The following is a 16,594-nucleotide window of genomic DNA, read 5'->3' on the forward strand; positions in this document are numbered from 1 at the left end:
AGAAGGTAAATAGAGTTGATTTTGATGTCATGTTGCACAATTCCTGGTACAAATAAATTGTTACATTTTTATAAAACATATTACCAAAACACATAGTTGATCGTCATTATTTATTTTTTTATTGATATTTAATGTAAGTTTTATAGTTTTAAAGTTTTTAATTTATAAAATTTAATTTACAGATTGATAAGTTAATTAATACTTACTAATATTATGTTTTGTTTTAGTTTTTAGAAAGTTCTTAAAAAAAATGCCTGATGCACAAATCTTATGAAATATTTTATTATTGATTGCATTCTTTCGTTATTGTTTATTTTCTATGTTTCTTTTATATTGTTAAAATTATTGTACAAAATTGCAAAATTATTTAAAAATTATAAATGACAAAAACGTAAACTATTTAACATTCACGAATTTTCAAATAAAATGACTGGTACAAAAAATATTGTGAAAATACATTTTCACATGATGTCTCAGCATTAAAGTGTATACAAAACATAACTCACAAGTGTGTAAGCAGGTTTATATATTTGCACACAGCAATTCACAAACTCATAACCTAATCCAAATTCATCAAATATGATTTGCAAGTACACTACCAAATTTACATTCAGAAACTAAGATTTATAAATTTGGTTGTTCATTTACAAATCACATTTTGTGAAAATAAATTAGATTATGAGTTTATGAAATGCCGTTTATATTATTTCATTTTGGAATTTGTAAGTCATATTTTGTAAAAAAGTACATTTTGAAACTATTTTATCTCCATAATTTTCCACCGTTGTTTGCCCCTACATTCTTCTCCAAAGCCTATGGGAATCTGGTGTGTGAGGACTGAACAGGTATACATTTTTCTGGTTGAAATATAGCTTATATTTATACATGAAATTTAAGATAAATCTCTGTGGGCAAAACATACAATATAAAAAATTATCAACTTATACATAGTTAAAAAGTATGTATTTCACATTTTATTAGTCATATCAATTATTTTTCATCATATAATCAGAAAATTAAATCCAAGAATGCAAAATGCTCAATCTTTATTTTTATTTCAATGTTACCAAAATGCAGCTGTTTACAAACATTATTCATAACATCTTAGCATTTCTTAAGATTTAAGACAGCATCATCTAATTCAATGTGTGGCCAACAGCATACAAAACCACAACACAAATAACCTGATCAGGGGCCTGTTCCATAAAACAAGTTTAACAAATAAGCCAGGCTTATTTCAGTTAGTCTGACTTATTTTGAACCAAATCAACTGAAGATAAGTCAGACTAATTGAAATAAACCTGGTTTAAACTTGTTTTATGAAACAGACCCTTGATGTAGTGTTTGGCATAGCTGGATCTCAGCTCCAACAACCCGAGAAGTACATATAAACTCTATGAAAGTGTACAAAAATCTTTCCATTTTGTCTTCAGATTGTGAAACTCTGTGCGGAACTGAGGGTTAACCGCAGCATAGATGATCGGGTTGGTGAGGGATGTCATGCAGACCAAAGACACTGTTAAAACCTCCAGCTCCCGGAAAACCTCCACCTGAAATACATTTCATTATTTATTTATTTGTGGCGTGAATGGTAGATGTTAAAGAGCTAATCTGGTTGAACGAGGCATAGAAACCGTTTTCTCCCACGTTAAATTGATACAAATCAGTAAAAAATTAGCTTGAAACTTACTGTTAGATTGTCGTTTTGGTAAAAGAAGTGATTTAAAACCACTGTCGCTATCAGCGGGATCCAAAATATGAGGAAGGTGAAGATGATGTATCCGGAGCGCTTGGCCAGTTTGCTCTCCTTCTTGGTGTTTCCTCGTTCTCTTTGGGCGAGAGAAGGCATCATACAGACGGCACCCGCCACCTCCTCCTTCTCCTCCTCCTCCTGTGGAGCAGCTGTGGCTTCTCCGGTCGATGCTGGAGAAGTTTCTGCAGCAGTTTCTTGAGGAACACATTGCTTATCAGCACCTTTATCTCCATTTTCTCCTGATGTTGGAGAAGTTTCTTCAGTGGTATCTTGTGAAGGGCTTGACTCAACAGTACCATCTTCTTCAGAAGCTGGAGGAGGAAGAGTTTCTAAAGTATAATCTAGTTGGTCTCCATCTTCTCCTTTTGCTGATGACTGAGAACTTTCTTGCTGGACATTTGGCACAACGCCACACTCCTCACTGGTTGATTGGTGGGTGCTTGACTCCATCGCACAATCTTCTTCATTAGTTAATGGGGAAGAACTTTCTTCAGAAGTAGGTTGGTGGTTGTTTGGCTCCCCAAGAACTTCTAGAACCTGTGGTGCTTTGTTAGAATGTTCATCTATAAAGATGACTTTGGTTTCTCTGGATATTTCAGTGGCAAGCTCTGGTTTGTTTATATCCAAGGAGTCAGTGCCAAATGGTGTGGTAAGTTCCTCAGATGCTGGATGCAAATCCAGTGGATTCTCTTCACATGACTCTTTTTCATTCGGTTTTAAATTATCATTGTCTAATGTTTGTTGGTTTTCTGCAGCATGTTTAATATCAGTCTTTTCTTCATTTTGGGGTTTTGTATCCTCTCTGTTCTTATTTGGTGGTGGAAGCGAACCCTTGTCGAATATTTTCCGACCGTGCGCTCTGACTAAAAGGAAAATACGGCCGTAGAACCCAATGATGACCGTCAAACAAACGCACCAGATGGGGGTCAGAATGTAAACTCCAAACGTGTCGTACGAGTCTAACGTTTCCATGCGCAAACTTCTGCATCTGACGTACACCGGCGAGTCTTTCGCAAAAATCACGCAAATGACCGATATGGAGATGGGAAGCAGCCATGTCAACGCAATCCACACCGCTATCCGTTTTCGGCGCTCGGCATTTTTAAACGGATGTGCAATGGCTTGATATCGCTCGGCGCTGATACACGCCAGCGTGAGCAACTGCACGCAACAGATGAGAGAAAACGACGCGATCTGCGCGCTGCAGAACAGCACGCCGAGGTCTCGCGTGTCGCGAGCGCTCAAAACAACACTGAGAAGCAATGGACAATCAATAGCGCATCGCAAGATGTCAATAACGGCCAGATTCACCAGGAGAGCGTTGTTGGACGTCTGGAGAGACTTCTGGTGGTGCACGGCCCACGCCACGAACAAGTTTGCGAGAAATCCAACGTGCAAAGTGACCAGCAAAACCAGACAATTGGCAGCTACAAACGCAACTTCTATAGTGTCTTGCCACGTGCTGTTCACCTGTCCCCAAACAATGGTGAAATTACTTCTCATCTCCAGTCAATTAACGGCAAATTCCATATTGATTTCCAGGAATAAAGTCGCACCTTTCACTCTATATCTGGTCTTCTGCTTTTTGAGAGCCTGTAGTAATAAACCCCTTTATTCTATCCCTCATCATCACCATGGTTCTCCATTTGTTTGCGTTTTTCAATTAACACCCTGCAGGGCTCATGGTCACCGGGGATGCTTTTTTGTTTTAGCCAATTTGCTCGTAGTTCTTCAGACTGGAACAATGCCAATTACAGCGCAAGGGGGTGATTTTAATGATTTCCCCTCTTTATTTCTGCCACTGAGATTTTTATTTATTTAAACAACATCTCAATTTATTGTTTTGTTTTATTTGTGCACTGGATACAGAGGTGTCCACTCAGTTAATATAGTCTAATGTGTAAAGTTATATATATATATAATATTTATTCTAGTTTTAAAAAGGCTTTTTTTTTTTCAAATAATAGAATGTCATAATTAGAACTGATCTTTGATTAAAGATGCAGTTTATGCTCTTGTTGTCATAGCGATCAGTAATCTTATTTGGAGGAGATTAATTTGGCAAAGGTTTTACTCTAAATCTGGGATTAAGATGCTCACTTTTTATTTTGTCAGGTTATTGCTCTGCATTCATAATTTAATATCATTCTGGCATATTTGTGTAATGGTTTTAATTTATTTTGATTTTTAACATTTGATTTTGTAACTGTTTAACTGATAGATGAAAATAACAGAAAGAAATGGTGTATATTAAACAAAAATAGTACAAATTACAAAAAGAATGTAAAAACAGTGTTATTATGAAAAATAATAACTATTTAAAATAAACAAAACATATTCATATGATGGTAAATCACATGATCAAATCACTCCAATATACTAATTTCCTGCTCAAGACATATTTCTTATTATCATCAGTGTTGAAGACAGTTTTAAGCTTAAAATTTGTGGAAATCATAATAATTTGATTGTTTATTATTTTTTTCTTTTTTTAATAAGTTTTTAAGATTGTTTTTTGTTTAAATCATTATTTGAAATTAATTCATTTGTAAAATTATAAATGTTTATAATGTGTGCTTGCTGAATAGAAGGATTCATTTCTTAGAAAAAAAAACTACTACATTATAAGTCATATTAATAAGTAATACAAGCAATACACAATGATTCACAATGACAGACCTCAGATCAGACCGGATTAATCCTGCTTCGGCTCTTCTGTGTTGAGCACATTATTAGACCTCCAGCAGTGTGACGAGGGATGTATCACCCACAGGACAGGATTTCCAGAGACGATTCTCAAAACTGGACAAACATAATTCAGAGAAAGATTGTAGCATTTCATTATGCAATAGAACTTATATATCATACTGTAAACAAACATGAATGAATACACTCAGTTACACACCCGCTTGTTAGTAAGGAAGTAGATGATGGGATTGTAGACAGAGCTGGTCTTAGCGAAGTAGATCGGCATGGTGGTCACCCGAGGTGGGATGTAGATCTCTGGATCCACAACTACAACCACAGAGATGGTGGTGTAGAGCAGCCAGCAGATGAAGAAGGCCATGATCATGGCCAGGACCATCTGTACTGCATGCTCGTTCTCCTCAAGACAGTTCTTCCCCCCTTGGAGTTCAATGCTTTTGTTGATCTGAAATGATGCAACGTCATCTGCATTGATAACAAGTCTTTGTTATTTCTCAGAACGAGTCACCTACCTTCCTCATGGACATGAGCATGTTGCTGTTGCAGAACACAATGACAGCAGTGGGCAAGATGAAGCACATGATTGTGTAGAAGATGAGGTAACTGTAGTTGCTCCAGGATCTCTCCTCCCCGCTTAATGAACAGGACGTCTGGACGCCCTACGGCCCGTACAAGCTCCAGCCCAGCAGAGGAGCCACGGCCCAGAAGAGGCAATAGAGCCAGATGAACAGCAGACCCTGGCAGCTCCTGCAGACGTTCAGCTTCAAACCTGCCTTGGGTTTGCAGACCACGTTGTACCGCTCGTATGCCAGCAAAGTGAGAGTGCACAAAGACACCAGGCCTAGAAAGAAAGACATTAATGTCTGTCTAAAATATATGTTCTCTGCAGCAGTTAAGAGTTTCAAGATTATAAAGTCACAAAAAATATTATGTGTCAGTTTCATTCAGCTTAAAAACTGGTCACTCTGAAATCTAAAACTGGTCAGAAATTGAGATTAATCAGCATTTTATTATATTCATAAATAAATCTAAAACTGGTCAGAAATTTAATATATATATATATATATATACACACACACACACATATATATATATTAGTATAATTTATTATTACATAATTATTTAAAATATATTTTAATAGCCTTAATTAAAAGCCAATTTTTAAATGTTTTTGTATTTTATTATATATTATTTTTTTGTTTTTATTATTTGTTTGTTTTTTTTATTATTTTTTTTAAATTATTATGCTGTTATTAAGTTTTTTATTTTAAAAAAATTATTATGATTTTTTTTTAATAGAATTAATATAAAAGCTATTTAAGCATTACATTTAAACTATATAAATATGATAAAAATGTAATACTTTAAGTAAACATTTTATGAACATTATAAATGTTTAATTTGACAGTTACAAATATTGAATATGTTATTAAATAAATACCATTTACTCACCAAAATAGTTCACTGCAAAACCTTGAAAAACACAGAATGCATCCCCTAAAAAGAAAGCTCCTTTGTAATTTGTGATGGTGACGAGGGCAGAGCCGCAGCTGGCAATCATGAGATCTGACACGGCCAGACTGAGAATGATGACGTTCAGCGCATTGAGAAAATGCACGTTCTTAAGCATCACAGCAATCACCAACGAGTTATTAAACACAGAAAATATTGTGTTTATAAACATGAGGTATGACAGTATGCTGTAGCCCACACGTGGAAATCTAGTAGGCTGCACTGTCATGGCTTTATCTGTTGTAATGATGCTCCCCATGGCTGAAGAGGAGAGCTGATCAGACCATCATGTTATCAGCTTTAAATGAAGGCTACAGCTAAAACCTGATTTTTTTTTTTTTTTTGCTTTATACCAGCAGACAGTAATCTGAAGCATCTGCTTAATTGTTAAAGGCCATTTGTCAAATTACTCTTTGCTGGCTAATTAATCATCTTATTTATCAAAGCAGCCTGCTGGGATTTTGTTCTAAGATCATTTTATATGGATAATAAATGTTGGAAAAAAAGAAGAAAAAAAATTCACAAAACAATTAGTAATTTGATTCAATTTATAATAAATATCCCAAATAAAATACACTTCAAATAAGGATTAACGCATACAGCCATTTGAACAATGTCAAATAAATGACAAAGGCAAAAAAAGTGTCACAGAAGTCCTTCCTTAAGTATCAAAAAAAAGCTAGGCAGACAAAAAAACTAGTGTGCGTTCTCAAATTCAACAAAGCAAAATCCATCCAGTACTGGCGTCTTCAAAACATGATGCAAATGTTCATACAATAATCAAAAATGTATATTTACCATGCAAGCAGAAATGCCCTACAGGTAATCGTGAAATAAAACAGTACAATACTCTTGTTTACTGTAAGAGACACACAAACTCTCATTGTACAGCAGCTATATATGTTTAGCTATAATGTTGATTTCTAAACAGTTACACAATGAAAACATACAGCAGGGACCAAATGAAACCACAATGAAAATTTGAGATTCAAAATAAAAGTTACACCAATTTAAAATTTTGAAAACATTAAATAATAATAACAAATACATACTTGATGTCAAAATTTAAAATTTTGAAAACATTAAATAATAATCCATTTTTATAATGTATATAATTTGTAATAAAAAAAACAGCAGTTTAAAAGATTGAGGTCGGTAAGATTTTTTAATGATCTTATAAGTCTCTAATGTTCACCAAATGGCATTTATTTAATAAAAAAATACAGTAATATTATGAAATACTGTATTATTTAAAATATTTAAAACAACTGATTTCTAATTTAACAAATTGTAAAATGTAATTTATTTCATGTGATGGCAAAGCTACTCCAGTCTTCAGTGTCACATAATATACTGATTTGGGTGCTGCTTCTTATAAATTTTGAAAACAGTTGGTCTGCCTAATATGACCAACAAAAAAAATCACTATTGGTTTCAAACTTTTGAAGCCAATTGTATATTATCATCATCATCATCATACATTGCTAAACACAGTATGTAAGGCTTTTTAAAACATTAAACACTGATTTTTTTTAATGATCATTTCAAAATGAATATAGTGTCCATCTGCCTTCCTGAGAGTTTCCCTTTTGGTTCTAACAAAAGTTGTGTTCTTCTTTATTAGCTTCTTGAAACCAGGTTCAGCTCAAAATCAACTTTTAACCCTTTCATATATACATACATTCACTTTCTTGAGTGTCAAGTATTCTATCAATAAGATTTATGAAGGCCAGTGATGAAAGAAAGGCTACGAAATACAAAAATAAAAGCTCTCCTACACTACGAGGCACATGAAAACGCCACAATGTTCCTTAAGCACTCTCTCATCCATGTAGTGTTTTACATGGTATCAAAAACAAGGTATCACAGCACAGAAGTTATATGAAGTGACTCACCCACATGTTGTCTTTAAAACTAGAGCAGAATCTGACCGAAGTGATGTAACATTAACTGTTCTGTGGTATATGTAGATTTTAAAGCAAGTATCTTGTGTGGCCTCTCTACTCGGGTCTGGTGGTTGTGCTGTGGCTCCTGAAGGGGATGTTCATGGCTCCGGTGCTGGTCTGCTCGGGCCAGATGGGAGACTCGTGCTGCAGGGGTGTGCGTCTGGGGTAGAAGGTGTGCTGGAGGTCATAGTTCAGCAGACAGCTGAGGGACGCCATGTAGATGTCGGCGAAGCGGGAGAGACGGCGTGTGAAGTAGGTTGGGTTGTGGTATGTACGGAAAAGACTACCAAACTGGGCATTGAAGATGTCTTTGGTCCGTAACCTGTTGGAAACAAATTGTTTTTAATAACTGGATACAAAAACGTGACACTTTTTTAGCCATTTCAAACTCAATTCGAATAAAATACAATAACTCAAAACACCTAGGTTCATCTACACTATAACATTTAACATTCTGTGCCATCAATATAGCATACTGTTTACATTGGTTAGAAGAAAAATAATTTTCTGAATAATTTTCAATGTCAAGTTTCTCTATAACGAACCCAAAAGTGTGTCTGTAAAGGTTATAGTAGTTAAAGGGATAGTTCACCCAAAAATGAAAATTCTGTCATTAATTACTTATTGAATAAAGTCTTTATTTTTTGTTTCCTTTGCGCACAAAAAGTATTCTGGTAGCTTCATAAAATTACAGTTGAACCACTGATGTCACATGGACTATTTCACCGATGTCCTTACTACGTTTCTTGAACATGTCAGTTGTGTTGCTGTCTATGCAGGGTCAGAAAGCTCTCGGATTTCATCAAAAATATCTTTATTTGTTATAATCTTGTTCCAAAGATGAATAAAGATCTTACAGGTTTGGAACGACATGAGGGTGATTTTTTAGTTTTGGAATTTTATTTTTTGTTTTTGATATATCTTTAACTAAATCCATCGAAAATAATTTTACTTGAAAAAAAAATAAACATTAACAGAAAAAAACTAAAAAATGTTTTATTTCAGCTAGGGCAACATTTCTTATTTTCACTTAGTTTAACTTAGTTTAACTTCTAGTAAAATAAAAAATTTGGTATATTAAAAAATAATTAAAAAATAGTATATAATAGTATCTCAATTTCATAAAAAAAAAAAATACTGGTCTGTTTGTAATTATTAAAAAAAAAATTACCTTAAAATATATATATATATCTTTTATATATATATATACACACACATACATACACACACACACACACACACACACACACACATATATATATATATATATATATATATATATTAATATATATATATATATTAATGATAATATTATAATAGATTATAATATATAATATCATTATTTATATTATAATAGATAATATTAAGGATTACCTCATCTCCTCCCTTTCATTGATCCACTGCTGAATCACCGTTTGTGACGCAGGGTCCTGGTGCACCTGCAACATAACGAAAAATACAGCTTCATAACTAGCCCAAAACTAGCCAAAGTGGAAAGGACATATGGACATGAAAATGTGGAAATGGAAATGACATACAATGCAGTTCTTTTCAGTTGGGCGACATCAAGTAAAAAAAAAAAAAAAAAACACACGCTATATTGGTAGCTTATTAGTTACCAGCTAATATTAGAGATATATTTTAATTTAATGGTCAATACTGGATATTTGCATGTTAATGTTTGCTTTTTTACATGTAGATTAACTTTATGGACTAATGCTCAAATAAAAGCACATTTTAAATAGTTTTGGTAAGTTTGTTTTGTCATTTAGAGCACCCCAGGGTGGTCTGACCTGCATTTGTTCCAGCAGTCCGGTCAGGGCCTGCAGCCAGGTCATGGTGTGGACGTACTCCTCAGTATTCATGATTTTGATCTCTTTACGCAGCTCAGGAATGATAGCTCCTGTTCTCCAACCGTGTTTCAGGGTCAGGTCCTACACACATCATGACATATTCATTACATCAACATTTGCATAATCTATTCATTGTCTTTGATATCAGTACAGGGCATGTTGAGACATGTTTAATTTTGACATGCACATGATATTTATAAGAACTATTGCCAATACTCTGCATATCCTAGAATCCAAAACGACGAATAAAGCAATAAAACTTTTGATTAGAAATAAACTTAAACTAATATACTAATATAAAAAGACTGATAAGACATAGTTCAAAATGGATTGTGTTACCTAGTATCAATGTGTACCTTATTATCAAAACAAAAATCAGTAGGTTTGTGTACACGCAGAAAATGACAAGAATAGGATCCTTACGGCAAGGTCGCTGTAAATGTGATCTCCGAAGTACAAAACCTTTGAGCCCCTCCAGCCTGTAAGCCGCAAAAACTCATACAGGTTTCCCTGGCAACAGAGAAAGTGAACAGATCAGATTCCAGCATCTTTACTGAATAGAAACAGTTCGCAGCTGAACAGCAGAGAATCAGATATTACCTGTTTATAGATCTGCCCTTTCTCAAGGTGGTGAATTCTGTCCCATAGCAACACGCCTTTATCAGTAACTCGTCTGAATGGTTCAGAAACCGGAAAAACACACACAAATACACACACTTTTTGGATTCAAAAAAGGTTGGCATGCCTAAATACCTCCTCAAAGATAATCTGTCATGATTTAAACAAAGGAATGGCATTGATTTAGGAGCGATTCAGCGCTGCCAGGTTCAGCTGGCACTTTCTCTGGGTTTTAGGAACTTACTTCCTCCTGTCATTGAAAAAGCCTGGCTTGTCGGCCTGCACTATGACAACATCGAACAGGTCCCGCCAGTCTTTACCAACGATGTAGTTCATGCCTCGATTTCTGAATAAAGGAATTAAGACATTTTATTTGAAACATGCATTTCACACGAGCAGTTAGTCAGAATGGCTTTGTAAGTAATTCTTAGTAAGGTGTCTCTCATGCCATGTGATATGCATTTTTCCTGTGCATTGATGTTTATTTTGAATTTAGTATCTTGTTTGCACTTACACAAAATCAAAAGGGCTGTTCGTGATCAAAAACATCTTCTTTCCGTTCTTAGATAGCTTCCGTAAAACAGCATGTGTCTGTTCACCGTAACAGATATACTTCTCTGCAGAAAGGAAAAAACAAGGTGTTACAAGAATATTCAAATTGTGTGATTCAATAATTACAAAAGAGGGGGGTGAGGGTTACACACATATACATCATATTAAATTAAATAATAATAATAATAATAATAATAATAATAATAATAATAATAATAACAACAGTAGTAGTTGATGATAAACTAGATTAAATATTGTATATAAATGTTACATTATATACTACATATTACAGAGTACATATTTATTATTAATAATAAAATAGATTAAGCATTAATTGCATTATTATTATAGAGCAAACTGCAGATCCATATTATAAAATTTTATACGGTTTGTTACAGTACATAGTTATTATTTATTAATCACAATAATAATAATATTACTAATAATAATTCTATAATTAGATTAAAATTTAAATTAAAAATATATTTTATTTAATTACTGCATATCAATATAATATTACACTTTATATTGTATATTACAGTATACTATTGTTATTGTTATTTTTGCATATTAATATGTTATATATTTTTATACAGTATTTTACAACACATATTTATTATCATTAATATGCAATTCCCGTGACTATGTCATGTTAAACTTTTATTTGTTCAGATCTCTCAAGCAGACATATTGCTATAATGAGGTCTTCATGCAGGCACAGGTAAGAACTCTTAGAAAAAGAAAAGAAAATTACCGTTATCAGCCTCTACCGCTCGATACATAATCCCTCTGACGTGGACGTCTCCTATGGCCTCCTGGAAATGGAGAAACAGACCAGATGCAGAATATCAAAGCCAGTGTAACATCAATGTTCTGCACTGAAACCACACACAAAGCCCTGACGCACTGCCAGACACCTCCTGTGAAAGCTCTCAGTCATTTCATCTGGGCTCAGTCACATGTCCTTTGAGACTTGTTAATTCATAATTACAGGCAGGACTAAACGTAAGAGCAATGGTGTGCGTCTTTTATTAATTACACTGATCTTCAGAACCAATAAAAGACATTAGACCATCTGTAAGCCTGCTTTTCTCCAGGCACATGGCACAGATTGTGCATCCAAACGGTTCCTCTAAAATCAGACTGTTCCTTTCCATGCTGCTCACAATGAACTTAAATAGCACCTTCAGGAGACATATTTATTCAAAATCTGTGCTCAAGAGATCCTGTGCTTTCAGACATCTGCATCACCCTAAATACGGCAGCACTCTATACTAATATCGGTGAAGGAAATCTTGATTTCTGATTCGTAAGGTGAGTCCTGCTCTGATACACGACACGTTTTGAGGAACAACTGTACCTTGACGTCTTTATAAAGATGAACAGGCTCGTAGTCAATGTTGTGCTTCATGAAGTAGTCATTAACGCATAACAGCAGTGTCATTTCTGGCAGGGAGAAGATATCCATGAACTGCTTCATGGTGTGACCGTGAGAGCTCTGTATGGAGAGATTGAAAGAGCTGTTAAAGGAGCTCATATTTACTGCTGTACTTCTGTGTGAGCTGCGCTTGCTACATTGCTACTATTTTTCCCGCAAAATTTCAACAAAATTACACTAATGTCAGCACAAACAAAACTCTTGACAAGCAAAAGAGCCCAAGCTTACAGACCTTGCCATAGAAGTCACTCATGATCTCGAGGGGTACATGGGAGCCTTCATACATCGCAATGACCTCCTTTTCCGGCACAGGATTAAGGCCCCTACAGAAACATTTAAATGACAATAAGCGAACCTATGCTGCGATTAAAGGGATAGTTCACCCCAAAAAAAATTAATTCTGTTATTATTTACTCACTCTCATGTGGTTCCAAACCCGTAGGACCTTCGTTCATCTTCTGAACACAAATTAAGATATTTTTGATGAAATCCATGAGCTTTCTGACCCTCCATAGACAGCTATGCAACTGACACGTTCAAGGCCCAGAAAGGTGGTAAGGACATCATTAAAACAGTCCTTGTGATCCACAATGTTACGAAGCTACGAGAATACATTGTGTGCGCAACAAAAACGTGAAAGTATTCTAATAGCTTCATAAAATTAAGGTTGAACCACTGATGTCACATGGACTCTTTTAACAATGTCCTTACTACGTTTCTAGGCCTTGAATGTGTTAGTTGCATTGCTGTCTATGGAGGGTCAGAAAGCTCTCGGATTTCATCAAAAATATCTTAATTTGTGTTCTTAAGATAAACAAAGGTCTTACAGGTTTGGAATGACATGCGGGTGAGTAATTAATGAGAGAATTTTCATTTTCCGGTGAACTATCCTTTTAATAATAATGTATAAAAATCATAGTAGATGTTTGTTGCACTCTACCTGTACACTGTACCCAGCTGGATATAATGAAAGGCATCAATCTTCATCAGTAAGGCCTAGTTACCAGATGAGATTGATAGGTTAGCCAGGATACTTATAAAATTATAACAATTTTTCATCTACAGTAGATCAGGACTGGACACGTACCTTTTGAACATCATAGTGCAGACCACGAATCACAAAATTCGGTATATAATCATATTCCCTCAGTCCCTCTGGATACTGTTATGTGGACAGAAAGAAAACATTAATTTACTGAAACTAAGTGTTTAATTTCTGTGCCACTTAGTAATTCTTACAAAATTTAACGATATTATATATACATAAATGACATCTTGGGTCACTCACCCTGTGCTCGTTGATGAGGATGTCTCGGGCGATGTTGAATATGAGTGTGTGAAGGTGACTGGAGTAGAACGCCAGTGTGTAATCATAGTCAAAGCCATAGATCTCAATGTCCTGCAGACTCATCTGATTATTAGCAAAGATGGTGTCTGGGTTCACAAAGTTCTTTGATATCACAGGAATTAAATCTGTTGTGGACATAAAAAAATAATTATGTTAATAAATAATTGACCTTTTAAATTCACATTTTTATTATGTTTGCCAATTTTTTAAAAGAATATAATGATTTAAGAAGGAACTAAAAGGATTAGTGATTTACATGTAATGAGACATTAATTATGAAAAGGTATTATTTGTATTTTTTTTTTTTGTGTATATTCTCATGTAATCGTCAGTATTACCGTTTCCTACAACAAAAACTTACAATTTAAAATAAAATATTTTAATTGAATTAATGAAAATATTAAAATGAAGTTGTAATAAAATAAAATGCACTAGATGAAAATATACATTTAAAGCACTTAAACGATAATTAGAAACGCTGCCTTCAGCAACTAACTGTAATAAAGTAAGCTGTAGTTACTAAAATTGCTTAATTTGAAACTGAAATAAAAATGTATTAAAGCTACATAGATATTTAAAAATAAGTATAAGTCATATAACATCATCAAAACCTTAACTAAAATAAAAATGTAAGAATAAAAATAAACAAGAATTTTAAATATATTGATAAATACTACAAGAGTATGTTAACATAATAATGACTAATGACTTAATTTTATAGTCCGAGCAGCTCTCTCTCTATATAACATTTTATATTATTACGCAGGTACATATTACAATTATAGAATAAATAAAAAACGTATTAAAAAAAATGGTTCTCAAGTACATAAATCAAATGTATTATAGTCATAAAACAGCATGGTGTCCAATCATGACAGAGTAACCAGCATATATCATTTCAATAAATATAACTCAAATCTATATAATATAATACAGTATAAAGTAGGTTAATGCCAGGATAAAATAGAAATAAAATTATACATAGATAGTCAATATACAGTACAACATCTAAGTCGTTTGAAAAACTGGTTCTGGCTTATCTGAAGGACATCACTGGACCCTTACTGGACCCCCTGCAGTTTGCTTACTGAGCAAACAGGTCCATGGATGATGCAATTAACATGGGATTGCACTTCATCCTGCAACATCTGGACAGAACAGGGACTTATGTGAGGATCCTGTTTGTGGACTTTAGTTCGGCTTTCAACACCCTCCAGACCAAACTGACCCAGCTCTATGTTCCTAGCTCTATCTGTCAGTGGATCACCAGCTTTCTGACAGATAGGCAACAGCTAGTGAGACTGGGGACATTCATGTCCAACAGCTGTTCCACCAATACTGGTGCCCCTCAGGGATGTGTTCTCTCCCCACTGCTCTTCTCGCTGTACACCAACGACTGCACCTCCAAAGACCCCTCTGTCAAGCTCCTGAAGTTTGCAGATGACACTACAGTCATCGGCCTCATCCAGGACGCGGTGACGAGTCTGCTTACAGACAAGAGGCTGAGCAGCTGGCTGTCTGGTGCAGTCTTAACAACCTGGAGCTGAACACTCTCAGAACAGTGGAGATGATTGTGGACTTCAGGAGAAACCCCCCTGCACTCCCCCCACTCACCATCATGAACAGCACTGTGACTGCAGTGGAGTCTTTCAGATTCCTGGGAACCAACATCTCTCAGGACCTGAAGTGGGACAATCACATTGACTCCATTGTCAAAAAGGCCCAACAAAGGTTGTACTTTCTTCGCCAGCTGAGGAAGTTTAACCTGCCACAGGAGCTGCTGAAACATTGAGTCTGTCCTGTGCACTTCAATAACTGTCTGGTTTGGTTCAGCTACAAAATCAGATATCAAAAGACTACAGTGGACAGTTCGGACTGCTGAAAGGATTATTGGTGCTCCCCTGCCCACCCTTCAAGAACTGTATACATCCAGAATGAGGAAAAGGGCTCAGAAAATCACTATGGATCCCTCACATCCAAGTTACCCCATCTTTGAACTTTTGCCATCTGGCCGGCGCTTCAGAGCCGCAAATACCAGGACAGCCAGGCACAAGAACAGTTTCTTCCCCCAGGCAATCTACCTCATGAACAGTTAAATGTTCCCCACTTATGCAACAAAAATGTGCAATATCCTTATATTTATTTGTTACCACTCCATCCAAGTACATCTCTGCATCTCACTCTATTCTATTCCATTATCATTTATAGAACAACTGTTCATACAAATTATTTATTTTCCTATTTATTTTGCAACATTTGTCTTTTTTTTATTTTGTCTGTGTTGTTGTCTCTGTGTGCTGGAAGCTTATGTCACTAAAACAAATTTCTTGTATGCGCAATGATACTTGGAAATAAAGCTCTTTCTGATTCTGAAAATGCCTTTTTGCCCTTTGACAGATGACCAGCGTCTTAACAGGAATCAGGAATTATGTGAACTAACCTTGCGTGTGCTGTTTGGTTTCATTGTAAACGGACCAGAGCCAGCTGGTCTTGTCGACGCTGGAGCTGGTGCACATGTTCCCTGCTGGCAGCTGTCCCACAGGAACCTCCCTTCTGCGGGACACGAGAGCAGATCTCGAGACCCACGGCGTGCTGGTGGTGTTGACCGTCCATATCCCGCTTCTAGTGTGCAAACACTTTAAGTGCGTGAAGAGCCTCTTAAAACCCTCCTGATTTCTGAGCAGGTTTGAAAGTGGCAAGAACAAGGTCTGCATGTTTCCCCGCACCAGAGCTGCCTTCTGTCTGACAGAAGAGTGCTGCAGCTACACATTCTCAAATAATATACACACGCTTACTTCCGTTTGCACGCGGACAGGCTAATTTGCATAATAAAAGTCCGGAGCAACAAAAAATGCCAATATTAAAAAT

At 35.4% G+C, this 16,594-nt stretch overlaps 3 protein-coding genes across 3 annotated transcripts; all 3 read right to left on the reverse strand.

Annotated features, from left to right (window-relative positions):
* Window positions 1-1,036: 1,036 nt before the first annotated feature.
* LOC109065146 lies at window positions 1,037-3,569 on the reverse strand. Its single transcript, XM_019082161.2, has 2 exons — window positions 1,691-3,569; window positions 1,037-1,550 (listed from the first exon to the last, which is right to left on the reverse strand). The coding sequence occupies exons 1-2, from the start codon at window positions 3,254-3,256 to the stop codon at window positions 1,395-1,397; spliced, it is 1,722 nt and encodes a 573-aa protein (XP_018937706.1). The 5' UTR covers window positions 3,257-3,569; the 3' UTR covers window positions 1,037-1,394.
* A 1,052-nt stretch (window positions 3,570-4,621) lies between these two features.
* On the reverse strand, window positions 4,622-7,026 carry LOC109065125 (parapinopsin-like). Its single transcript, XM_042753267.1, has 3 exons — window positions 5,912-7,026; window positions 5,227-5,300; window positions 4,622-4,774 (listed from the first exon to the last, which is right to left on the reverse strand). Exons 1-3 carry the CDS (start codon window positions 6,228-6,230, stop codon window positions 4,769-4,771), a joined length of 399 nt encoding a protein of 132 aa, XP_042609201.1. The 5' UTR covers window positions 6,231-7,026; the 3' UTR covers window positions 4,622-4,768.
* Window positions 7,027-7,371: 345 nt separating this feature from the next.
* LOC109074827 (5'-nucleotidase domain-containing protein 3-like) lies at window positions 7,372-16,547 on the reverse strand. Its single transcript, XM_042753117.1, has 14 exons — window positions 16,167-16,547; window positions 13,667-13,851; window positions 13,466-13,540; window positions 13,319-13,374; window positions 12,611-12,701; window positions 12,301-12,438; window positions 11,695-11,755; window positions 10,903-11,005; window positions 10,634-10,734; window positions 10,371-10,453; window positions 10,194-10,280; window positions 9,711-9,851; window positions 9,292-9,356; window positions 7,372-8,239 (listed from the first exon to the last, which is right to left on the reverse strand). Exons 1-14 carry the CDS (start codon window positions 16,438-16,440, stop codon window positions 7,972-7,974), a joined length of 1,728 nt encoding a protein of 575 aa, XP_042609051.1. The 5' UTR covers window positions 16,441-16,547; the 3' UTR covers window positions 7,372-7,971.
* Window positions 16,548-16,594: the final 47 nt, after the last annotated feature.

Source organism: Cyprinus carpio, chromosome B25 (assembly GCF_018340385.1).
Source record: "Cyprinus carpio isolate SPL01 chromosome B25, ASM1834038v1, whole genome shotgun sequence".
Taxonomy (NCBI): Eukaryota; Metazoa; Chordata; class Actinopteri; order Cypriniformes; family Cyprinidae; genus Cyprinus; species Cyprinus carpio.